The sequence below is a fragment of the Herpailurus yagouaroundi genome, unplaced genomic scaffold (assembly GCF_014898765.1).
Source record: "Herpailurus yagouaroundi ecotype Mexico unplaced genomic scaffold, PumYag 163, whole genome shotgun sequence".
Lineage (NCBI taxonomy): Eukaryota > Metazoa > Chordata > Mammalia > Carnivora > Felidae > Herpailurus > Herpailurus yagouaroundi.
Window position 1 is genome coordinate 36,125,769 of NW_024412404.1, and position 26,033 is coordinate 36,151,801.

Here is a 26,033-nt window from a genome sequence, read left to right on the forward strand (position 1 = left end):
TACAGATGATATCCCACGCAGGACAGGCATGAGCACACTCACACAGCACGCACGTGTTACGTGAGCACGACAAACGGCCCGTAGGCGTCAGTGTGAGCTGCCCATCTAGTGAACTAAACGTGAGCCTTGGAGAAGACCCCTTGGTCGGTGGAAAGAAAAGGAGGAAAGGGAGCTTGGAAATACTGATCTTTGGTGGAGGTCCCCATCTCGAAGACTCCTGCCAGCCTGAATTCTTCCTGGCCACCACAGCTCAACCCAAAGAGGGGAGGGCTCACTGGAGTGGGGTTCACCCCTGGACTAGGGTGGGGTTGACCCCTAGTGGGTGGGACCTTGCTCAGGGCCGCTCACTGTTCACCAGGCTACATCCTCAGTTCCTGGAAGGCTGACAGACTGAAAGTATTAATACTTTAGAGGAGAGAACATATTCACTCCCACTGCAAAACAGACTTGACTTTGAATAGGGGATGTGGAGTCTTCTGAGAAGGGGTTGGAGGAAATTGAAACAGAAGCGTGGATGGATCCTGGCTGTCAGAAAGGGAGAGGGCCTCACCCTCCAGCCTTGCCACCTTCCCTCTCTGTTGGGGGAGCCTGATACTAAACGTGGGGTGATGGTGCCTCCTTCTTTGTGAGAGGCAAAGCTGAGGGCTAAGCACTTCTCTCCCACCCCGTGTCATGTACCTGAGAGTCAAGTGCTCAGTCCCCAGGGGAGGAAGGGAGGGAGGAACAGGGGAAGATCCTCCCTCCTGGTCAAGAGGAGTCCCTTCGTTTCCAGTAAGAAGAAAAGAACATGCTGATAGGAAGTTGAGTCAGCTTGTGCTTATCGATGGCAGAGCCCAAAACTTCGAAGGAGTTTTCAAAGAGAGAAGTCACTCAAGGGGAAATGGGGACCAACAAGGAAAGAAACGGGAGAAGATAGAGATGTCCCACAAACAGCTCAGGCCAGACGGCAGGAGGCAGTATCAGGGGTTGTGTGGGTTGTGTGTGTGCGTTGAGAACTGTGCCCCTGCTGCAGGAGGTGTCTGAATATGCAGACAGGAGCTTTTTATTCAAGGCATGCATTCCCAAACACCTCGCAAGATCCAAAGCAAAACCCTACAAAATGGCCCATTGTCCATGACCAGCCAATGTCACCACCATGTGGTGATAGGGTAAACACAGCTTTTTAGGAAGACAGCTTTGTGGATTTTGGAGGGAGGTGGGTGTTATTGCAGATTTAACTTCAGGGAAAGACTTGTTAATATTTTTTTTTTTAATTTTTTTTTTCAACGTTTATTTATTTTTGGGACAGAGAGAGACAGAGCATGAACGGGGGAGGGGCAGAGAGAGAGGGAGACACAGAATGTGAAACAGGCTCCAGGCTCTGAGCCATCAGCCCAGAGCCTGATGCGGGGCTCAAACTCCCGGACCGCGAGATCGTGACCTGGCTGAAGTCGGACGCTTAACCGACTGCGCCACCCAGGCGCCCCAAGACTTGTTAATATTTTAATAGCTCACTTTTCAAAGGTACAGGATTCAAGTTTACAAGGAAGTCTGCTATGCTGTACTCATTTTTGTAAGTTTCATTAAAAAGCACAATTGTGTTTTCTTGAGCTGGTTATGAGACTATTCTATAGCAACACTTGGCCTCTCACCAAAAGGGTCTTCTCGACATCAGTGCTCCCCCCCCCTTCAGATGGTGTGTGTTTTTCCTAATACCTTTCCTGGGCGGGGGGGGGGGGGGCGCTGAAGGGCAAGAGTTCCCTCTTTTGAGATCAGCAAAAGGAAAAGTTATCAAAGTCCGGTTGAATTGAACAATATCTCCCGGAGGGCTACAGAGAGAATGCAGAGCATTCCTGATAACAAAATTAACTGAACCAAAGTGCTTAAAGTGTGGTCCCTGGACCAGCAGCATCAGCATCTCCCGGGAACTTGCTAGAAATGCAAATCCTCACCCTTTCTCCTTCCACTGAATCACTCTGGGGAGAGGCCCCCACAAACTGCTGTGACAAACTTTCCAAATGCTTCTGATGATAAAGTTGGAGACCGGCTGACCTGAGGAATGTCTGATAACAGATCACCTACCCGCAGAGCTATGACTGAATTATTGTGAGGTTTTTTGCTTTGTTAGTTGTCACTCAAGATTTAGCAGTTGATTACACGTTTCTTTCTCTCCCTGTCCCACATCTGCCCTGTGCTGTGAGGAGTTCCCACGGAGCAGACAAATTGGAGGGTTGCTGAGCACATCTTCGAATCTCTTCTTCTCATTCTGACTCAGCATCACTGGGGGAGATATGTGTCATTAACTGTATCCCAGTCCCCAAGGCGGACCCAGTGACAATCTTAAAACGCAACCTAGAGGTAGTGACTCATCCTGCCCAAAAGCAGGGCTGAGCCTCCGGCCACAACCCTTCGGGCCAAATAAACCAGGTCATCTATATAATATAGAGGGACACTGACTCAGAGCAACTGCATAAAAACAGCAGGGCTTTTGTTCATGATTGGTTTGTTCTCAAAGCGGTGAGGCAAGTTTCTGAGCCCTGACTTGTGATTCGGAAGTAAGGAGCGGGATTCTCGGGCAGCTTTGCCATGAAGTGGCCTTGGCCTCTCTAACTGCTAAGTTCCTCTGCTACATAGGCTAATACACCCACTTCCTGGCTTCCTCTCCCAGGGTTACCAGGTGGGCTTGCATGGCAAGGGCACAACATGCCCACCTTCTGCTCAAATCTGTAAAGCTTCTGCTAAGAGCAGTCATTAACAGCCCAGTATCAAATTGCAGACCCTGTCCACTGGGGACTCTTCCTGATGACTTTCTGTTTGCTTTCAGGAATTACTTTTATACTACGACCTTGTGGAGTCGACATTTGAAAAGCTAAAGTTGCCTAGCAGGAAGGTGGATGCTTTAGATCATTTTCAAAAATGCTTTCTGATTTTAAAATTGCACCATCAGAGAGTGGACAGTGGCAAGTGTAGCCAGCAGGAAGGGAAGACCTGGAAGGCCATCCGTGTGGACCTGGTCATGTGCCCCTACGAGCGCCGTGCCTTTGCCCTGCTGGGCTGGACTGGCTCGCGGGTAAGTGCTACACAGATCCAAAAGAAGTAGGCTGGGTCCACGGGGGCCCAGGAGAGAGACAATGGCAGTGGGACCAGGGAGACAGGGAGGAGTGCCCAGAAACCTCCAAATCTGGGCATTCTACCTGCACGAGGTCAGTGACACAGATTAATTTAGAGCAGTTGTTATTCTCAGTGTTGGTCCCAGGCTGGCAGCATCAGATCACCTGGGGGCAGGTTAGACACGCAAACTCTCCACCCACCCCCCCCAAGACCTCCTGAATCAGAAACTCCGGGGGTGGAGCCCAGCAATCTGCTTTCGAAAAAAGCCCGGCAGGTATTTCAGGCTGGCATTTCGGATGTAGCTGGAGAGGGAGGACCACTGAAGCAGAGAAAGCAGCAAGGTGGCTGAGGACACAGGTTTGGCTTTTCCGGGACCTGTCATGGGCCTCTGTTCTGCGTCTCATTGGCTGGGGGTCTCAGAGCTCCCTATGCCCTTGAAGACTTAGCTTTCCCACCAAGGAAGTGAGGGCAAGGACTCTGTCACCTCCCTGGGCTGCAGGGGTGGGTGAGATGAAGCCGGCAAAGCCCCCAGTGCCACGCCGGCAGGTGATGGGTGCTGGCCAAGAGGCGGTTCTCCCTCCCCTCCAGTTACATTCACAGCGAGGGTGTCCAGGATTCGAATCTCATTAGCCGGAGCTTCCCCCCACCACCCCCGGTGTAGTGTGCGCTGCCTGCTTTCATCAGCGTCCCCAGGCAGCTAGCTGTTGCTTGAGCCTTTAGCTGTTACTTGACTCTTTAGAGGGTTTTATATGGATGAACGACAGGACACGAATTAGTTGTCCTCAACCTCGAGTTAAATGTCTGGTGTCTTTGCTTGAGGCTGCAACTATTTCAGCAGAGGGTTTCGGCCCTAGAATTCCTCACCTTCATCAAAAAATGTTGGCTGACATTTTTCATTCATAAAAGTTGGAAAACCTGATGAAACAATCTATCATAAATGCAGCTTGTTTGACAGACGAGAATCTTTGGGAGCGCAGAGCCTGATGAGACAGGGGAGAGTTCCAAAAACAAGTCCGAAGTTATACAAGATCAGGCCAGTTAGGCATCACTGGCAGAAACGGTGGCCTTTTACCCATTTTGTTTGAAGACAGGCATGTTTTCAGCACATTTTATTTATGTTTTTTTAAATTTTTTTTTTAACGTTTATTTATTTTTGAGACAGAGAGAGACAGAGCATGAACGGGGGAGGGGCAGAGAGAGAGGGAGACACAGAATCGGAAGCAGGCTCCAGGCTCCGAGCCATCAGCCCAGAGCCGACGCGGGGCTCGAACTCACAGACCGCGAGATCGTGACCTGAGCTGAAGTCGGACGCTTAACCGACTGTGCCACCCAGGCGCCCCTGTTTTCAGCACATTTTGGTCTCTTCTCTCGGAGTTCTTGGAAATTGCTTCTATGGGTTCTGCAGGCGCTGATAGAACACTCAGCGTTTTGCTGACTGACTTTAAACTAGTTCACCTCTTTGAGCCCCCACCACCCCATCTCTATTGTGGATAATAGTGGTGCCCACCTCTTATTGTTGCCATTTGGGTTAAAGGAGAGGCTGCGTGCTCAGCATGTGGTAGCTACTTGTGTGACTATCTTTACGCCCTACTTATGCAACCACTGAATATGGTGTGTTTTGTCTCCAGGGGGATACCTGTTGGTGGGTGACCAGGATTAGATTTAGTCTAAAGTTTTGTAGGTGAAAAATTCGACTTCACCTTTTTACCCAAATATTTCAGGGCCTGGGAAGTGTTCTCAAGACAATTCAAGTCATCTCTTAATCTCACCTCAATTTGGGGCCTACATTCCCCTATAGGGAATGGTGCCCTCTAGAGTTCCGCAGTGCACAACTTGCACAACTGTATGCAGCAGCCGTTGGCCAACTTCTGAGGTCGATTGTGACCGATGATACAGTCAGACTGTAGTACCAATGCCCCTGCCCAGTGTTCGGCTTCCTTCATTTGAAACATAAGACATCATCCTTGCCATGCCTATTTCACAGGGTCATTGTGAGAAACTAAAGAGGGTTTAAAGCAGAAGGCTTTTAAACTGTCTTGGGTAAAGTGCCTGAGCTCTATCATAGGTTGTGTGGCCTCGGGTGAATGACTTAGGCTCTCTGGGCATCCTTTCTTCATCTGAAAAATGGACTAACAACAGCCCCGCCTCACAGGATTGTAATGAGCATTAAATGAGACAATGCCCTCATCCCAGCACAACTTCGAGTCCAACTATGTACATAAAACTGTTCTCCTTGAGGGGTGCCCGGGTGGTTCAGTCAGTTAAGCATTTGGCTTTGGCTCAGGTCATGATCTCACAGTTCGTGGGTTCAAGGCCCGCATCGGGCTCTGTGCTGACAGCTCAGAGCCTGGAGCCTGCTTCGGATTCTGTCTGTCTCTCTCTCTCTGCTCCTCCCCCAGTCGTGCTTCCCCCACCCCCAAAAATAAACATCAAAAAAATTTAAAAATTAAAAAAATATAAACATTTTTAAAAGTCTAATAAAAAAAAACTGTTTTCTTTGAGGTAATTAAAGAGTCTTTTAGAGTCTTCCAGAAGCTGTTAAATGTCAGCGGTAAGAGAGCAGATCAAAAAATTAATATAAAGCAAGAAGTGAGCCCAGTGCCTGCACAAGGTGAGCTCTACGTAAATATTAAGAAGGATGTCGTTGCCTGTTTCTGGCCTCGCCTGGTACAGCTGAGCGATCCCCCTATAACATAAGTCAGATCAGGTCCCTCTGCAGCTCAAAACCTTGCAGAGACTCCCCCATTGAGCTCAGAGTAAACGTGGGGTCCTGCCGTGGCTCATGAGACCCTGCTCGATCTTCCCACCCCTTTATCCCTCTGAACTCCTCTCCTACGGCTCTCTCCCTAAACAGGCCAGGCTCGCTCCATGCTAAGGCTGTGTGCTGGCTGTTCGTCTGCCTGGATGGCTCTCCCCCCAGAGTCCACTTGGCTGACACCCGGTCCAATTCCTTGCTCCAACCCCTACCTTCTCAATGAGGCCTGCTCTGTACACAACAGTTACCTTTCCTCATACCGTCCGGTTTATTTATTCCATTATTGTGCCTTGTCTGTGTCCCCTGCTCGAAGGCAAGCCCCACCAGGGCAGACATGTTCACTGTTGTATCCCAAGCACACAGGACACACACGGCACACAGTAGGTGCTCAATAAATACTTGAGTAAACATTGTTACTCTCCAAATAAAAGACATCATTATCATTTCTTGCAGTCTATGGGGAAACGTTCTCAGGTTTCAGCAGAGTCGTCCAGGAATATATCTTTCACCACATAGAGCTGGGGAGCCAAGGGCAGCCTCTCACTGCCCCCAACTCATCCCCATCCTCTCCAGCCTTTCCCAACACCCTGGGAGCAGCCATCGCTCTAAGTGCTGGGGAGTGGGGTGGGAAGAGAGTGTCCCAGGGCTGGCAGGAGGCATAGTGCCAAGCGACACTCCCATATTTTCAGTCCAGCAGCTAGTGCACCCCAGAACCTGCTACACCCCGATTTGTCCACAACCCTGGCTCCCCCTCTGCCACATTAATAAAGCTTCTGTTTGGAGAGCCTGTTTTCTTACACAGCGGGCGGTGGTGGGAGGGGTCCCAGCCTCAGCCGGCTTTCCGAAAACTAGGAAACGGCTCCTCGCCGCTAGAGGGCGCGATTATCCCATACTTTCCTCCGTATCTCACGAGGAAAGATCAACGTTTCTAGATCTGTGCTTAAACTCAACAGCAGCTTTATTCACTGTCCTCTAAGCCTTCAGTTTTCACCCCCTGCAGCCTCAGAGCCCACCCTCGATCATAGGACATGCTATTCTGGGACAGGTGGCTCAAACCGTTTTACAGACTCTCATCCAAGAGGCTGTTAGAGCCAGAAGGGACCCTACTTCCTCTGTACGGACTTTCTTCATCCTCCTGTCTGACCAGTCAAGATTCAGAGAAACGGGGTGGCTTGCCAGAAGAGGCACAAATAGGGACAAAATCCAGGCTGGAGTTTGGGTCTCTTGACTCCTCAGCTTCTTTTGGCATAATGATACTCCAAATAAAAAAACTATTATTTATCCAGCATTTGCTTTGGGACCAGGTATTATCCTGGACACAATCCTCACAGCGTTTATTTATTCACTCAACAAACACTTTCTGTCCATCTTCTGTGTGCCAGGCACTATTAGAGAAGGGAATATGGTTATGAACCAAGCCAGCCAGGCTCCTGTTTTCAAGGAGCTTACATTCTACTGTGCCATCACAGAGCTTTGCCCTCGGAGAGAAAATTGCTTTCAGAACGTTCACTGGAGGTAAAGAGGTGTTTCATTATAGGGACTTAGATATCTCTAAACGCGTAATACTGAAGACATTCTAAACTTAATAGTAATTTATTTTAATTATATCTCGTCCAGCAGTTTGAGAGAGACCTCCGGCGGTACGCCACGCATGAGCGGAAGATGATCCTGGATAACCATGCTTTATACGACAAGACCAAGGTAGAGTTGTCTCCCCAAGGTGGGCTGCTCTGATCCTCATCCCTATGGCTGGCTCCCTGAGCACTTTTCCTGAACTGATGTTTGCCCTGAGTGTCCTGTTCCCACAGATCACAGTTGAGGGCAGCTGGAAAGACCCTGATGGGAGCACGGTCCCCACCTGGCCCAGAATATACCTCAAGGGCTTTGGGCTCAAAGATGATGAGCTTGTTGGGTCTTTAGAACCAGTCCAGCGTGAACATTAATTGTGTTTGATATATCTTTGGTATTTGGAGTGAATAAGTCCAAAGAAAACTAAGGATTCCCCAAATCACAAATACCACTCAAGTACCCCTTAAATGCGTGGGCAGTTGCATTTTGAGTGACCACTTGGGTCATTAATGAGAGCATACTGCAAGAGGAAGAGCCACAGAACTTCCCTGAGATGTAGATGAGCAATCAGTGAGGCTCCCTCACCAGCTGTGTAACTCACTTGGTGTGCTGCACTTGGCACTGATCAGGATCCAAATTCATGCCTCGGCAAAAGGATAAATTACTGCATGAATTATGAAGAGTTAAATATTCATCTGTTAAATCTACATGCCAAGGTCTGCTGTTCTCCCAGGGGTCAAGGACATTAAACTAAGCTCTGAGGGGAATAAGACATAAAATAACCAGAAGTTATCTTTACCCTCTAAGAGCTCACAGCCTAAATGCGCTGTATTTGATTAGAGCTGTCTCAGTTACAGGTGTCAGAAACCCAGTCCAAGGTGGCATAGCAAAAAAAGTATACTTGGCTTATATACTGAAGCATCTGGGGGTAATACTGATTTCAGGTATGTCTGTATCCAGGTGCTGATTGCAGGTTTTCCTCAGTGTTGGTTTCAACCTCAGGCATGGTTTTCCCATGATTCCCATCCGTCCAACTTAACAGAGAAGAGCCTCTTTCCTGATAGTTCTAGCAAGAGTCCTAGTTGATGTTCATTGGCCAGGCCTGGGTCATGTGCCCATCCCTTATGGCTCTGATTGGCCAGGCTTTGATCGTGTGGCCCTCCTTGGAGATGGAATTAGCCCCACCTGATCCTCACAGACTGAGAGTAGGGAAGGGTGGTTTCTCAAAGGAAAATCAAGGTACTGCTGTCAGAGGAAAGGGCCATAGATGTCAAGCATGTGAGTGGAGGCAGAGTCACATAACACAGCGTAGGAATGCTTACAAATTAACACATACTAAATAGTTTAACATAACTGAGTGTGTCTTAAGGGTCCAACACTGTGCTATAGGCAAGAAGGGGATGAGGGAGAAGTGGTGCTTGGTCTAAAAGAGATCATGGAGTGGGAGCCTGGGGTGGGGGTGGAGGCGGGCAGGTGAGGAAGGTCAGAAGGAGAACCCAACATATACAAGTATCCCATAATTGCCTCTCGTTACTTGGAGCAGGAGTACATAATTCTGGCTGCCCATGAGACTTACCCAGAGCCTTTACAAAGACTGGTGACAGGACCTCTCCTGAGATTCTGATTTCATTGAACTGGGGTGTCATTCAGGCTTCAAAGTTTTTTGGGTTTTTTTGTTGTTGTTGTTAAGTTCCTTTAGGTGGTTCTAATGAAGAACTGTGGTTAAGAACTACAGACCCATTGGAAAAATACCAAATGCCTTTAGCTAAATATGTAAGGCCGTTGTAATTTTGTTAATTTATCAGATACCATGTTTTGGGGGCAGGAAAATAATAAAATTACAGAAGCCAGTCAATATTTTAAAAAAAAAAGAAGTTAGTTCAGATGATTTTTTATACTCAGAAGCAGGGAATTATGTTTTGGTAATAACCCACTCTGCCAAGACAATTTACAAAGTAAAACTTTCACTATGTCAGGATCGAGATGTTGAAAAATATCTGAATGCACATATTTATTTTTATGCTTTCAGAAAGTATTTCTCAAAGCAGAAAGTGAAGAAGAAATTTTTGCACATCTGGGATTGGATTACATTGAACCGTGGGAAAGAAATGCCTAAAAAAAGTTGTCACCTTTTTTTCAGGTTTTTTTTTCGGGTTAAATAAATTCTGCTTCATATTATAGTAAAGATGCCTTAAGAAAATATGAGATTCTTTAAGCCTTATTGAAATGCAGATTGCTTTTAGAAATAGTTTTGGAAACATGATAAGGCACCGCCACTTGGTAATGGGTTAGGGTCTAATAGGCCGTTTGTATGACTGTTGCTTAGATTTCACAATGCATTTTTCCATAGAAATGTTGTTGTAATTGGTGGCTCATTTCCAGCATAGCTCATCAAAGCCCATAGTGTAGCTGAAATACTATATATTTGCAATAAAAATAGGAGGAATCAAGACGGTGGAGTCTTCTTTTTCACTCAAACGCTATAAAATATTCTAAACAAAAATGTGACGAAATGAAAGAGTGAAGAGTTTAAGATTTATCTTGAGGACAGAAGATTCTGGAGGGGGTTCTGGGTCCCTTCTGGAGGAGGGGGTACTAATTCACTTTGTTCAAGCCATTGTCTGCTCCTTCTCTCAACCATGGAGCTGCTTCCCTGGGCACCCAGCACAAGGCCACACACGAGATGTATTCCGACTGCTTTCATTCAGAAGTACAACTTCTTAAACGTCAAAGGAATATATCCCCTATTTTCTATCTCTGAGTCTCTCTCTGGATCTTAGTGGCCCTTTTCGTCTCAGGGAGATACTCTTTCTTGGTCTTTTCGTCTTGGGACACTCCCCAGGTAAGAGAGGCAGCTTTGAAAGCACATGCTGGCGTTGGCAGTAACTGGGTTTGTAGAACCTGTTCTTAGTTATTTGAAGAAGAGGGTCATGTTTCTGAGCAATCAGAGGCCCTAGGGTGAGAAAGAAATGTCTCCACAACATATCAGAGTGGAATTGGTGGATGGATCCTGAGATGCCGTGGACTCAGGCTCTCCCATTAGGAGACCCTGCCTGTTCACCAGCAATGGCCCCTCATGGCAGAACCAGGACTCCTGGAAGCTCCATCACAGAAGCAATGTTGAAGTCCTGGCCTGAGCCAGCTGGTGTGTCTTCAGGCTTTCCTCAGATGGCAAAAAAATGGCTGCTTAGCCCATCCCTTTGGTCCTGTGTTCATCCAGAGTCCTCTTGCCCTCTCTTCCTGCCAGTGAGTTTTTCCCCACACAAGTCCAAGGACGTGAGCCTTTCTCTCCATTCTCACAAAATGGATATGGCCCTCATTTCTAATCTCCTGGAAAGACCTTTGCCTTCACTCCACCCTATTTGCCCTCAACACACACACACACACACACACACACACACACACACACACACAGAGGGAGAGAGAGTCTACTGCAGAATTGCCTTCCTTAAATACTCTTTGAGCACAGACACAAATGGGAGCATGTGCTACCCCTGTAGTCAGGGAACATATGGCTCCACAGGATTTCTACCTTGAGATGTTCAGAAATAAGAAAACTGCTTCCCCTCATAATCCAATTTAAGTTTTATTTATATCCCAGCTTGCACCATGCTGACCTTGGCCAACCTTCCCACAGAAGCCAGGTCTGATGATTTTTTTTTTTTTTTTTGAGAAAAGAGATGTGAAAAAACATAAGGCAAAACACACAGAAATCAAGTCCCTTCCCCAAAATCATAAAGAAAAGAAAAGCATAGGTCAGGAATAGGATCAAAGGGCTCCTTCTGGACCTCACTTGGTGCTTCACTGCTTATTAAACAACAAGATCCGAGTGTTGGATGAACCTCTAGCTCTGTCACCTACAGAGACAAACCAACCTGAAAGTTTTCCAGATCTACACATGAAATTTAGATAGGTTAAGAAGCAGCTTGGCATCTCTCCTCATTCCGAGCAAAAATCCACGGGTTTTCAGCTCTGTTCCAGCTCCATATCTTCTCCTTGACTGAAATGCGTCATTCCAGACTCAGTCTGGGCATAAGCCACCACAATCCCCGTCTTCTCTCCGTTTCAACAGTAGGACGGTAAGTGTCATGCATGGGTTCCTCACTTCCTGCTACAGTCCTCACATAGACGTGGGCTTCTTCTGCTCCTGTAATATTCTTCTCATGTGTGGGTGACCTCCTAGGATTCTTGAGAAAACAAACAGGGTTTTCAAAAATAGAGCAAAGAAAGACCTCTGCTTCTGGCCAAACAGCAACCAGATTTACCCTCCCACCTGAACAACCAGAAGTCTGAAAAAACATTTAAAACAAGTTTTCAAGACGCTGGACATCAGGCAAGAAAGGATGTGATCCTTGAGAGACAGAAAACAAATGAGGAGAGGCCTATAATTGCCAAGTTTAGTGCCTTGGCAGGTTTTTTTCTGGCCACTCCACTCTCTTTTGTTTCATGTTAGCATGGTATTTCTTTTTCATTCCTTTCACCTTTAATTTATTAGTGTCTTTATATTTAAATTGAGTTTTTCCAGCCAGTATTTGGTTGGGTCTTGTTTTTATATTCAATCTGATGTAAATTTTGATTTTTATATCCCTGCCTTTTAATTGGGATATTTAGACTATTTACATTTTTAAAAATATTTTGCAGATCTTTTTATTTTAGAGAGAGAGAGAGAGAGGAAGAGAGTGTAAGAAGGGGAGAGGGGTAGAGGGAGGGAGGGAGAGAGGGGGGCGGCAGAGAATCTCAAGCAGGCTCCATGCTCAGTGTAGAGCCCAATGAAGGGCTTGATCTCAAGACCCTGGGATCATGACCCGGGACAAAATCAAGAGTCAACCAACTGAGCCACCCAGGTGTCCCTATACCATTTACATTTAGTGAACTCACTGATGTGGTTGAGTTTAAATGTACCATCTTCCTATTTGTTTTCTCTTCACTCTGTCCATTCATTGCTATTTAAAAATTTTCCCCTGCCTTCTTCCATACAGATTTTAGTAGGCTTTTATTGAGTTCCCTGTAAAAAAAATCTGTTGGGATTTATATTGGAATCCATATTTATCGTATAGATTGATTTGAGGTTGTTTGACATCTTTACCTCTTGAGTCTTTCTATCCAGAAGCATGGTATGTAACTCCCATTATTTAGGTCCTATTTCATACCTTTTACTGAAGTTTTATTATTCCCCATAAAGGGGTTCCAGTTTTTGTTAGATTTATTCCTTAGCAGTCTACATATTTTTAATACCTCTACAAAATGGCATTTTTAAAAATTACTTTTTCCATTGGTTGTTAATGATTTTTAGAAATGCAAATTGCTTTTGTATATTGATCTCATATCCAGGTAACTTGTTAAAGTCTTTCCTTAATTCTAATAATTTATCTGTAGATACTTCGGCTTTTCTTTTTTTTTTTTTTTTTCAACATTTATTTATTTTTGGGACAGAGAGAGACAGAGCATGAACGGGGGAGGAGCAGAGAGAGAGGGAGACACAGAATCGGAAACAGGCTCCAGGCTCTGAGCCATCAGCCCAGAGCCTGACGCGGGGCTCGAACTCCCGGACTGCGAGATCGTGACCTGGCTGAAGTCGGACGCTTAACCGACTGCGCCACCCAGGCGCCCCACTTCGGCTTTTCTATGTAGATAATCATATCATCTGGAAATAATGACATTCTGTTTCTTCTTTTCCAGTCTTACAATTTCTACTTCTTTTTCTTCCTTATTCTATTTCCTTTTTAGTATTTATTGAGATATAATTGACAAACAAAATTGTAAGATGTTTAAGGAGTATGATGTAATTATTCGATATATGTACACGTTGTGAAAGAATCTCCCCCTCTCAAGTTAATTTCTACTTCTTTTTTTTTTAATGTTTATTCATTTTTGAAAGAGAGAGAGGACAAGCCGGGGTGGGGCAAGAGAAAGGGGGACACAGAATCTGAAGCAGGCTCCAGGCTCCAAGCTGTCAGCACCAGAGCCCGACGTGGGCTCGAACTCATGAACCACGAGATCACGACCTGAGCTGAAGTCGGACGCTCAACCGACTGAGCCACCCAGGCGCCCCTCTACTTCTTTTTCTTATCCTACTGCATTGACTAGGACCTAAAGTATAGTACTGAATAGAATTCAGTATTGAATAGATCATCCTTGTTTTGTTTCCAATCTTAAAGAGAATTCATTAATATTTAACCTTTAGATATGATGTTTGCTGTAAATTTGTAAAAAGATGTCTTCTTTCAGGTTAAGGAAGTTCCTATTCTAGTTTCAGGTGGCTAAGAGTTCACATCACAAATGGCTGTTTAATTTATTTGGACTGTCTTCTGTTGAGATGGTCACACAATTTTTCTCTTTCAATTTGTCAGTGAAATAAATAATACTCATTTTCTTTTTTTAAAGTTTGTTTTGAGAGAGTGTGTGAGCATGAGTGGGGGAGGGGCTAAGAGAGCAAGAAAGAGAGAGAGAGAGAGAGAGAGAGAGAGAATCCCACGCAGGCTCCTTGCTGTCAGTGCAGTGCCCGACGCAGAGCTCGACGTCACAAACTGTGAGATCATGACCTGAGCTGAGATCAAGAGTCAGACACCTAACTGAGCCGCCCAGGTGTCCCTAAATTGGCTTTCTAATATTCAATCAACCCTGAATTCCTGTCCAGCCAATAAACACACAGTGAGAACCTCCTTTGTGCCTGAGCTTCCCTGGGCCACCTCTTTTCCACACGTGCTCACACGGTACTTCTCCTGTAGGTGGACGGCTTAAAAACCCTTAGCTTGCTTACTGTATCAATGATCTACAGTGATTTTAAACAAGAGTTCTTACCTCAGCAATCTTGGGATTGTCATAGATTTCTGAAATTTCACATGGCCTCTCACTTTCCTAAGTTGGTAAAAATACATTTAAAAGGAAAGAATAAATGAAGGATCCCAGCATTCGCCCCTGACCATGATTAAAACCAATGGTTCTTAAACCTGCATGCACATAAGAATCATCAGAAAGCTTTAAAAACAAAACAAAGTAAGCAAACAGATAATAACCACCCCCTCAAAAATTCCATAAATGAGAAATATCATTGTAAGTTACTTCGAAAAGAATCCCAGGTTGACAGTGGGGAGAAGTGGGTGGGAGCAGAGGTCAAACAAGATAGGCCACGTTTTGATAATTGAGTTCATTATACCATTTTCTTTACCTTAGTATATATTTAAAATTCTCCATGCCGTAGCTCTATTGTCCAGAGGTGCTAATTTAATCGGTTTTGGTGATTGGTATTTTTGTAGCCTCCTAGATGATTTTAAAGTGCATTGAAGAAGCTATGATTTAAATATTAACAACACCACCAACAACCATAATATGTCTTAATATGTTTAAAGTTTACAGCTTGTCAACACATCTTTACAACCATAATCCTAGTGCATCTTGACAACTTTGCCTACCTCTTAAAATAGGGAGGGCAGTTTTTCTGACCCCTATTTTGGAATAGAGTGAACCAAGGCACAGAAAATGTGGAGGCTCTTGTTCAGGATCATATAACTCATAAAGTAGCAGAGCCCGGGATAGAGCCTCGATTGTCTATCTCACGTTAATGTTTATTAATAGGAGAACAACCAGGACTGTTCATAAATAGAGGACGGAATTAGAACCCAGAGTCCACACGACACCGTTGTATTATAACCACGGAAGCTTCTTGGATAGTGGTCTGGGGGGGCCTTTGACTTCTGAGCACGGTCTCCAGAGCAATCCGGCATTTGGAGGGGTGGAGTTGGTAGATTCCCTTGTGACTGATGTGTGCTCAGATGTAGAAAAAGGGCAAAGGGCAACAGAGCCGCATGCCTGTGGACATGTCCTCACCATAGACGTGTCGGCACCTGTTCACCTCCTATCTTTCCTGAGATTATTTCCACTCTCTTTATGAAGCCCGCGCCCTTTTGGTTCTCGACTTTAGAGAACACACCCACGGTACAGACGTGCGTTTGCCATGGCAACACACGTCCCCCTCCACTGCCACTTTTTGCCACCCCAGACACCATGCTTGTTGCCACAGATTTCCTGAAGCGAAGGTTGTGTGACACATCAGCTCTGCCTGGAGCGTACTGTCTTCAGTCTGCGATAGAAATGGAGGGACAGGAACGTTCACCATCGTGTCCCCAGAACACAGATTTGGATTCTGACACCCTCAGCCCGAAGCCAGTTCACTGAAATACTGATTCCTGCTACAACATCTAGAACCAAAGAAGCTGCTGATCACCTCGGCAGACTCCTTGCTGCTGCTTCTTCGGCGAATCAGTATAAACAGTAAAGCCACCAGCAGGGCTGCGGCCACCAGGGATGGGATGCCGGCTGCTAACCCAAGAGAAGGCCCACAGTCCTGGCAAAAGAGAGAAGGGCAGTGTCATACACGATTTCAGTGTCATATACGAGATCAATGGGTAATAAAATACTGTGAAAAAATGTTTGCAACATCCGTGACAAATGACTCGTGGACTGAATTTACACGGTTTAAACCAATGGAAAAGGGGTGAAAATCAGGTAGGAAAATGGGCAAAGGATATGAACAGGCCATTCTGTCTCATCAACATAGCAAAAGCTGAGAAACAATTCAAAGCAGCTATTAGATACTAGTTTAACCTATCAATGTGGCAAAAAGTGAAAAGTTATATTCCACATCATTCGGACGTGAAGTTTTAAATTCATTTACAGTATATGCATTAAGCAATTAATTTTCAAATGTCCATTTTGCTTCAGTCTGAGTGGAAACAGCCATCCTTGTATCCACATAAGTTTTCAGATTTATAGATTATCTGGAAATATCAAAGATGATCTGCAGAATCCCTATAAACGCTCAGCTCTCATATATAACGTACATACAGGAAACTATATAAATCATAAATATATAGCTGGATGACTTTTCGCATGATGATCTCACACAGGTAACCAGCACCCAGATGAAAACACAAAACATTGCCGGAAGCCCTGAAGCCGCCCCATACTCCCAGCATGTGTAACCACTATCCTGAAATCCATCACCATACGTTAGTTTTGCTTCTGTTTGCCCGCATCATCTAGATGCACATGAAACGTATCTACTCTTTCGTGTCCAGCTTTTTCCCGCTTAACAAAGTCTGTGACTTTTGCATGCTCTCCTTCATTTTTAAGCTGAGTTGGTCATAAGGATAATTGTTGAGCCGCCTTCTGTGCTTGGTGACGTATCGAACTTTAATCTTTAAGACAAAGGTAGGAAATGGCTGGAACGTTATTATTTCCTTCTTGTAAGTGACCAAACCAAGGCTCCATAATTTAGGGATATACTTACTGCTTCTTTCCCACCTGTTACAACTGGGGAGGAAGTCTGTGTGAAAAAAGAACACACATCTTAAAGAAACAAAATCTGCACATCATACAAGACAGTCCATCAAAGGTTAAGCGATCATGCCTAAAGTTTACCCCTTTGCTAAACTTTCTATTGAAAATAACATATGGCAATAACTGCCAAATAGAACCTTTCTTGGTTGCTTTCTAGGTAAGAAGGAATGAAATTTGGCTATAAGGAGAGAGAATTCAGAAATTCCGGTGGTGTCTTTCTTATTCACCCTGTGGATGTGCAATAAAGCATTTTACAACTCAGAAAAGCTTTCTTCTGTCCCTAGCCCCCACAGCCTTTCCATCAGGCTTTGGACCACTTGTGCCCATTGCTAGAAAGGAAACAGATATTAATACTGGTGGCCGCAAGTTTCTTTAAGGAAGCCTTACCTGTTTTCAAATATGCAACAACGCAAATAGCTTTGGGGGATAGCTGAAGTTGTGAATCTCTGTGAATACATGTGACCAGTTCATAGCTCCACTCAAGTGGGGGAACCAGATTTCATCCATTTATGAGATATTTCAGGTGAGAGTCTTGCCCAGATCAACAAATCTCAAGGGACAGAGTCCCACGTTAGCCACTAACCGGCGTAAACTGCACTAAGTTGTGCCCTGTGAGGTTAAAAGCATACGCCCCTGGCTCACACGTGTCCAGAGTTAAATGGTGATTTCTCAACTCAGGCGAAGGGGCCTCATTTCTTCATCTACAAAATAAGGATGTTAGTACCTACCTCGAGGGCTATTATGAGGGTCCAGTGAGCACCAGAAGTGTATGCTTTTGTCTTTCCCTTGAACTTGGCAAAGTTCTGGTCAGACCTGTCATTTACTTCATCATCAACCTCAGTGAGCACGCTGGAGTCCCTGGGGCCTGGGCTTTTACTTACTGTCTCTGTCTTGCAGAAAATGAAAGAGATCTTAGAGAAGTGATGGGTCTTTCCCAAGGTTCCAGGGGTAACCATAAATCGAATCTCACTTGGGTGTTTGAATTCCAAGCCCAGGTCTCTTTCTCAAAGAGCTCCCATCAGAGGGGGGATTTATACTTAAATGGTTACACTTTTACCTAAACACAGACTCCCCCCCCCCCCCCCCCCCCCCCGCCCCTCAGTACCACTTTAATGCTGCTATCTGCCAAAAGTGTTCTGTTTCTCAGAGTGGTGGAAGAGTCCAATATTGTTTCAGGTAAGATGTTCTGTCTTTAGATTTTAGAAATTCACTTGGGCTGGCTTTGGCAAAAAGAAAAAAAAAAAAAGAGTTACCTCTAAAGATGCCGGGATGCCGCGTGGAGACAAAGACCAGCGGGCATCTGGCTTCTCCGGGGACTGGAGCCACCCCTTGTGGGATCTCTCCATCTCTCCATCTCTCCTGGGCATCCTAACCTTTCACATGCACTCCTCTCTGCCTGTTTGCTTCCTTCTTTCTGTCTCCAGATGGGTTTTTCTGCTCTGCTAATTGTGCCCGCTCACAATTAGGGAGAACTTACTAAGTGCCTGTTCAAGTACTTCTCCTGTATTGGCTCATTTATTCTTCACAACAGCTCGTGAAGAAGGACAATAATGACTCCCGGTTTACAGATGAGAGGAGTGACGCACAGAGAAGTGAAGCCACTTGTGTGAGGTCACACAGCCCTAAGTGGTGGGTGCCAGGTGCTCTGCCTCCAGGGTCCATGCCCTTAACCGTGGTGCTACACTGCCTTCCATGACCAAATGCAGCACCCCAACCCAGTGTTTGTACTTGACCGTCCAGTGCTGTTCTGCAGAGACCGACTTGCGTGTGTGCCCTGTTCCAAACCCCCTGCAGACAGGCTCTGATGAGCCAGGTGTACCTCTCCCCTACCTCCTGGGGCACCGGCACTCCGGGTCATTCACACCACAAGGGGAGGTCATGCAGGAGAATATAACTGCTGGGTAGGATGACCAACCACCTGGAGAACTTGCCCAGGATGTAGGACATCCGTGCTGAAACCAGACAGCCCCAGACTAACCGGGATGGTCGTTTGCCCTACATAGGAGGAGGGGACAGTCCTCAGAGAAATGGGCTACTAACAAAGAAAGTACTACAAAAGGTGACGACTAGCATCATAAAGGCATCCGCCCTACCCCCCACTCACCACCGCTGCCCTGAGCAATGGCTTCTTGCTTCTCTGAGTTACCTTCATAGGCTAAGCCAAGCCAGGATTAGACAGAACCTGGGGTCTCTATACACCTGCTGATTTCTCTGGGGGAAAAAGCAGCTGGGGGAATGTTCCAGCGGTGACCACATTACAAGGTTTTGACAGGTGAAGAAGGAATAGGGACGTTTGTGTGAGGACAACAGGCAGAGGCTGAAGCAGGGAGCAGAGCAAGTCAGGCCTCTGCCAGGAGGGCAGGGTGGGTGCCCGGGGAGGTGAGGTACAGAGATCCAGGGCGGCCGGGAGCGGGCACCAGAAGGCAGGCCGTGAGTCACAAGGTGGCACCTTTCCACTGCTTTCCGGGCTGTGCCCCCAAGTTACAGTAAAAACGAACACTGGCCGGGGCACCTGGATGGCTCAGTAGGTTACGCGACCAACTTCAGCTCAGGTCGCAGTCTTACAGTTCATGAGTTCAAGCCCCAGGTGGGGCTCTGTGCTGACAGCTCAGAGCCTGGAGCCTGTTTCAGATTCTGTGTCTCCCTCTCTCTCTCTGACCCTCCCCCGTTCATGCTCTCTCTCTGTCTCAAAAATAAATAAACATTTAAAAAAAAAATGAACTGTCTACCCCTCTCTCTGCCCCTCCCTCGCTCGTGCTCTGTCTCTCTCTCTCTCTCAAAAATAAATAAACATTAAAAAAATTTTTTTTTTTAAAAATGAACCCTGGCTTAGGCATCCTCCAATCAGGTAAATGCAGTTTATTCTCTTTGAGTCACCATGCAACTTATCAGAAAAGTTTGGCACAGCTAAACCCACTAAAAATCTGGGCCGGGAAAGTGCCTAGCTCCATCATAGCAGCACCACTGGTCAGAAAACAACCCTGGCTGCGTTATCTCCACACAACAGGAGGACAGAAGACAGAAGAGCGGCTATGGGCTGAGACTATATGCCATCATCAGCCGACAATCTCCATTTGACTTGCAACTACAGGCCAGACTCGAGAGCCATAAACTGTTCATTCTTGTCGCCCCAACAATGCCCCTTCTAGAACATACACTAAGGAAATGCAGACAAGGATTTAGCTATAACGATTTTTATGACAAAATTATTCCTAATTGTGGTTAACCGATTAAAGAGATAATTCACGGGGCGCCTGGGTGGCGCAGTCGGTTAAGCGTCCGACTTCAGCCAGGTCACGATCTCGCGGTCCGTGAGTTCGAGCCCCGCGTCGGGCTCTGGGCTGATGGCTCGGAGCCTGGAGCCTGTTTCTGATTCTGTGTCTCCCTCTCTCTCTGCCCCTCCCCCGTTCATGCTCTGTCTTTCTCTGTCCCAAAAATAAATAAACGTTGGAAAAAAAAATTAAAAAAAAAAAAAAGAGATAATTCACTTGAAGGAATACCATGTGGCTATCCTCAGTTACGGTTATAAAGGCTGATGGAAAATTTTTATCACAGAATCTGTATAAAATCATGCGTGGTACAGAGACAACAAAAGTCAAAATATATGTAAAGTCAAACAGGACTAGAAGGAGAAGCACCAAGGTTTTCCGCTGATGGGAATTTAGGTGTTTTGATTTTTTTTCTATTTTCCTTTTAAAATGTTTATTTAGGGGTTCCCGGGTGGCTCAGTCGGTTGAGCACCCAACTCCTGATTTGAGCTCAGGCCATGATCCCAGAGTCGTGGGATTGAGCCCTGCATCAGGCTCTGTGCTGAGTGTGGAGCCTGCTTAAGATTCTCTGTCTCTCTCTGTCTCTCTGTTTCTCCCTCTCTCTCTGTCTTCCTCTGCCCCTCTCCCCTGCTCACACACTCTCTCTCTAAAAAAAAAGTATTTATAATTTTTATAATTGAAAACATTTGTCTCAGTGGCATCCCCCCCAACTATTCATAAGTCCTTTGACAACCAGCCACTTATCCCCTGGCGTGAGCTCTGTGTGATGTGCTCTGCCCCCCTCCCCACCCCCAGTCAGATGTGCTGACTTGCCTGGTGCCCGGGGCCCACTGCACTTACGGTGTTGGTCGGCAGTGTGAAGTTCAGTGAGAAACTCTGGAGGAGAGAAGGAAATATTAAGGCTCCAGGAATGGTCAGTCAGGCTCCAGACCCCCTACCAACTGTCACTCACCCTGGTGGGTCACAAGGAAACTTACTAATTCCACAGGCTCAGTCACCTCCCAATTTCTGCTCCCAATCTCGGTCTCCAAAGACAGAAAGGGAGCAGAGGAGGCTGGGATCAGGAGTTCCTCCCTCAATAGCAAGTCAACCTCAACCCCCTCTCCCCTCCTCAGATCCCCAGCCAAGGTCAGATTAAGGGGCCAGCCAGTGATTGGCTGAGGGGTCCCAACCCAGAGGGCAGCAAAGACAGTACTAAAAATTCAGCAAAGTGCTGAAAGTTGTTTTTCCCCAGAACTCCTTTTAGGGAGGGCATTGTGTGCGTTTTTATTTTTTTACTTGAGAGAGAGAGAGAGCAGGGGAAAGGGGCAGAGGGAGAGAGAGAGAATCTTAAGTAGGCTCCATGCGCAGCCCAAAGCCCAAGGTGGGGTTTGATCCCAAGACCCTGGGACCATGACCTGAGCTGAAATCAAGAGTCAGATGCTCAACGGACTGAGCCACCCAAGCGCCCCAAGGGAATTGTGTGAGTTTAAAAGCATTTGGTACTTTCTGTTGGGGGTAGGAAGTAAGACCCACAAGGGTCATGCTCCAACAAGAACACCTGCTCCTTAACCCCGTTCCCAGGAGGCAGAACCTGAGAAACACAAGGCTTTAGTTTGTGCTGAGTCTCAGGCACAGGTTCCGGGCTGAAGTGCAGCTACTCAGGACAACAGAGGAGAGGGTAAACCCTCTGCACACCCCCTCACTCAGCACCCAGCCTCATCTCTCCCCCAAATGCGGAGCCATATTGAAGGACTGTGAGCTCACTGAGGCGCCAAGTCGTGAGCCTGCCCAGAGCCTCCAGTGGCTCCTTCCTCCTCCCTCTCCCCATGCTCTGTCACCACAGTTTGGGTTAGCCAATGCCACTCTTTCAGGCTGCTCTTTACCGAGACCAAGATAGACACTCTTCTGGGACAATGTTAGAGCAAGAGGAATATCTGGGCCACCTTAGGTCGGGGTCTTCTTGCTCAAGGCTCCTAACCACTGCCCTTCAGGCCAATACCAACCAAGCCCAGAGATGCTGCAAGGACTCTCGGTGGTCACGGTATTGAACACAGCTGCCCAGAGCCTTATCTCATCAGTGAATACTGGGTACTGATGTCAGCAGGCCCAAGACAAAGCTTCCTTTGGGGGGAAGCAAAAGGGGGGGCAGCAAGTGGGCCATTGCATGTGCTGTTTATCAATATCTGGATGACGAAGATTTTGGCCAATTCCAGAAAGACATTCATATTTTGTAGAGACACAGTACGGTGCCCTCGTGGAAAGAAAAACATCACATACATTTGGGGTGAGGGGGGGGGTAGAATCTGACACAGTACCCTTCAGAGAGGCAGCTGGGTGGGCTGAGGCTTGGAGTCTCCTGATCTGGATTCCAGTCCAGACGCAGCCACTTAGTAACTGTGTGACCTTGGAAAAGTGACTCAGACTCTCTGGTCTCCACTTCCTCCCAGCAACTCTATTCTCCCAGGCTCAGTTTTTGCATCCTTAAAAGAGGGATAATGTTAACTCGCCCTGCCCATCCCGCACGATAAGCCCAAAGGAAACAACATCTGTAACTGCTCCTTCCAAACTGTAAAATACTCCAGGTGTGTAGGGGTGGGGGGAGTCACACGGTGTCACGTTCTTTAAGGCCTGGCCAGCATGGAGCAGGGCACAGGGAAGCCACTTGCGAAGTTCCTATTGGATGGAATTGCATGCATAGATTAGCAACATTCCAAGTACAGGGATTTGCCACAATACACTTATTGCTGGTCTAAGCAGCATACAATATTTTCAGATGAAGGCACATTAGGAGCTCACTGGTCAAGTGTCACTCATTATGAGTTTGCCATTTGTGAGGGGAAGGAGGGAGAGACAGGATAATTACTCACTGTTATTGAGGGGACACTGTGTGTCCGACACCGCATGCATAAGCGCCCCATAAGGGGAAGGCCATCGTCCCTACGTGGTGAGTGTGGGGACCGAGACCAAGATAGGTTGCTGGCAAGTGGTCTGGGTCTGGTTAGATCACGGATCTTCCTAACTCCAAAGCCAGAATTCATCTCCTTCTAATAACCTCTTTAACAAAGGAGCCACAGAAGCCTCTTCTAACTTAGCAAACTTCTTTTGATTGAGTCACGCCCAAATATGTGTCACAAGTCAGTAAGAAAATCAGAACACTTCCAATGCACCTCGCCAGTATCTATGTTGCAGATCACGTAACGGAAGGCGGACTGAGCAAGTGAGAAGGGTGGGGATCACACCCCCTGCTTCAACTGGGAAATGAATTTAGCTGAAACATGTGCTTTGCGCCCTTGTTATGTGTGTGTGTGTGTGTGTGTGTGTGTGTGTGTTGGGGGGGGGGTTAAAGGCAAAATGTTAATATTAAAATGAAAGATGAGATCAGCAAATATTAGAGGAGAATTGATTTAATGATTAGTATTTTGCTTATAGGAAAATAATAAAACACCAAGTCCCTTGAAGTCACAGCACCCAGAGTAGAGTCACGTTTGCAGTACGAGATGTGAGCTTTAAATGCCTGGGAGTTGTTTTTTATAGTGAGGAAGGAAGGCAGGGTGAGAAAAGATGCTAGCCTTACTCACCATTTCTGACAGCCTCCCGAGAACCTTCTCCAGACGCCTCCCTCGGCAAGCTCCTTTCTTGCTGGTGTTATTGGCTTGTGTCTCACATCTGTAGAGCACCCAGCTGGGAGGGCAAGGGTGACACAAGGGGTGTGGCCCCGTGAGAGCTCTGGCCAAGCCTTGTATGGCCAGGGGAGTAGCCGAGTCCTCCGCCCACCCGTCGGGGAGATGGCGTCTTGCTTCATGGTCACCGTGTATGGCCCGGGTCAGCCTCCCTCCTTGTTTTCATTTTCTCTCCTACTTTCCAGGCTCGTTCCTCAGCAAAGAACCCACGGCTGGCTTGAGAGCTTGGTGGCTTCTGCGGCCAGTGGCTCTTTACAAACAATGGGTTACACAGGCCGAGGCTGGCCGCACCCTCCCCTGCTGCAGGCTTCGGTGTTGACCGCTGTCCCGGCAACGATGGGGTCAGAACCCCACCAGCATCAACGCCGAGGATGCCCGTGTGACGGTGTTGGAGCCTGCTCTGTGTTCGAGGGACTGCAGTGAACACACTCCCTGGTCAATGAGCTGCCTGGTGGGGAGTTTGACCTTGCCCCCCTTCTGCTCTCGCGTGTTGAGTGGGGACCTTCCTAGAGCTGGAGGAAGCCGCTGACATGGACTGCTTTATATCTTGTATGAGTTCTTTGTTAAGAGTTTGCTTCTTTAAAACACTGAGGGAGCTGGAGTCCCAAGCCAACGAAACAACACAATTATGACCAAGACATTTGGTCACTTAAACGAATGCATTCATCATGATTCAACAAATCTTTTTGACAGCTCCTGTACGTCGAGGGGTTTTCTGGGTATGGTTCTGGGCCTTGGTGATAAAGACAAATGAGGCCCCAACTCTTGAGGAATGTATGTTCCAGCAAGGGCAGACAGACCCCAATCGGAACAAGGGAGACCCCCTAGGAGAGGAGCAGACGAAGTGATCGGAGTGACTGGTAAACAGTTGTTCTAGATGGCCCTGAGAGGTGACCCTTAGGGTGCATGTGAAAGAGGAGAAGATGGTCCCAGGGAGCGGGAACAGCCTATGCAAAGCCCCGGGGCTGAAGCAGGCACAGCCTGGAAGGAGGTCTGTGTGCCTGAAGCAACATAAACCAGGGGAGTGACCTCAGAAGGAGGAAGACACAGTGAGTTACACAGGTGGAGTTTCAGAAACAAAAGAAATAAAGAAAAAAAGAGACAAACAAAAAAAACCCCCAGAATCTTAAATATAGAGAACAAACTGGGGGTGGGTAATGTAGGTGAGGGGCATTAAGAGTACATTTATCACGATGAGCATCGAGTAATGTGTAGAACCACTATTGTGTACTCCTCAAACTAATATAACACTGTGTGTTAACCATACTGGGAATGAATGAATGAATGAATAAGATGTCTTAACAACAACAACAGAAACAACGACAAAAGACAGAAAGAGTAAGGGGACGGATTGGGTGAGCATGGCAGGGCTCGGTGAGATTTCCGTCGTAGAGCAGTGGAAGTGTTTCAAGAGTTTAAGGGGGAGAGGAGCACTAGCTAAGCAATGTTGACAAAGATCGTCTTCTCCGGGAGGTCTGGATTACAGCAGAGGAGTATTTTCCCGGAGACTGGCTGGCAGAGTGCAAAGAACAATGAGCACCCTTCAGTGCTGGTGACTGCAAAAGACAGAAGGGTCCTAAAACCCTGACACTCCACGTGCAGCACAAGACAGTCGCATGAGCGGTTTGGCATTTAAGTCATTTTGCATTAAGACCAATCTGAGTGTTTTAAAAAACATGGTTCCTTATGACCCTTCCCTGATAGGACCCACAAAATTCCAAAAATACCCCGAAGTCTCCTCATCTGGTCATCCCGAGAAGACCGTCCTCGATTAGATGGAACCTCTGTCTTTGGGCTAAAAATGACCCTGCATCACAGGAAATGAGACACTCAATTTGCTGTGTTTCAAGAGGGCTTATTCAAAGGACCATTTGTAAAGGTCCCCCTTGGGGGATAATGCAGTGCCCCAGGATTACACCTGCAGAGTGTCATCACCACCCCTGGGCCTGAAGAGGGGAAGAGAGCTACCGGCGCCCAGAGAGACAGGGCCCCTTCATAGGAGCTGTGCCCTTCAGTTCTAGATGCCAGACGTGGTCCTCAGGCACACAAGCAAAGTAGAGACAGGTGCTGAGGGACAAATGGTGTCTGTCTACCACATCTAGCTCGGTCATCACAGCACCCGGCTCCGCAACAAGTCTGGTGTCAGATTTCAAGCCTGTTTGGGTTCAAGAAAGGCGGCAACTTTGAAGCCATCTTGAGCTTCGCTCCTGACTTTCTGGGTCCAATAGGGAGCTCTGCTCTTGACCAGGCACTGGGTATTCACCTGAGAATAGAAAGCCACTGAGATGCGCCCCCTTTTCATATGTTCAAGTCCTGGGACATTGGAGAAAATATCATCAAGAGGCCCAA

General features: G+C 46.8%; 2 protein-coding genes and 1 long non-coding RNA gene across 8 annotated transcripts in view; 1 reads left to right on the top strand and 2 right to left on the bottom strand.

The window, feature by feature from the left end:
- Positions 1-9,864, top strand: part of DNTT (DNA nucleotidylexotransferase) — a 31,429-nt gene extending 21,565 nt beyond the window's left edge. Inside the window, exons 9-11 of one of the 4 annotated variants that reach the window (XM_040486016.1) lie at positions 2,804-3,049; positions 7,463-7,546; positions 9,444-9,864. In XM_040486016.1, the coding sequence (XP_040341950.1) occupies positions 2,804-3,049; positions 7,463-7,546; positions 9,444-9,530 (417 nt within the window). In that variant the 3' untranslated portion in view covers positions 9,531-9,864. Of the gene's footprint in view, positions 1-2,803; positions 3,050-7,462; positions 7,547-7,653; positions 8,189-9,443 lie in introns of those variants that run through there. The other 3 variants (XM_040486017.1, XM_040486014.1, XM_040486015.1) reach the window with 3 other exon arrangements.
- A 1,117-nt stretch (positions 9,865-10,981) lies between these two features.
- OPALIN (oligodendrocytic myelin paranodal and inner loop protein) lies at positions 10,982-24,299 on the bottom strand. 3 transcript variants are annotated; one of them, XM_040486018.1, is made up of 6 exons: positions 23,583-24,299; positions 20,863-20,898; positions 16,704-16,739; positions 15,639-15,758; positions 14,216-14,272; positions 10,982-11,601 (listed from the first exon to the last, which is right to left on the bottom strand). In XM_040486018.1, the coding sequence occupies exons 1-6, from the start codon at positions 23,583-23,585 to the stop codon at positions 11,425-11,427; spliced, it is 429 nt and encodes a 142-aa protein (XP_040341952.1). In that variant the 5' UTR covers positions 23,586-24,299; the 3' UTR covers positions 10,982-11,424. The 3 variants fall into 3 exon arrangements, with proteins under 3 accessions (XP_040341952.1, XP_040341953.1, XP_040341954.1); XM_040486019.1 differs by lacking the exon at positions 20,863-20,898; XM_040486020.1 differs by lacking the exons at positions 16,704-16,739; positions 20,863-20,898 and having other exon boundaries at positions 23,583-24,298.
- Positions 12,374-13,342, bottom strand: LOC121037052 (uncharacterized). The gene is made up of 2 exons (XR_005793591.1): positions 13,028-13,342; positions 12,374-12,799 (listed from the first exon to the last, which is right to left on the bottom strand). It is a non-coding gene; the product is annotated as an uncharacterized LOC121037052 (long non-coding RNA).
- Positions 24,300-26,033: the final 1,734 nt, after the last annotated feature.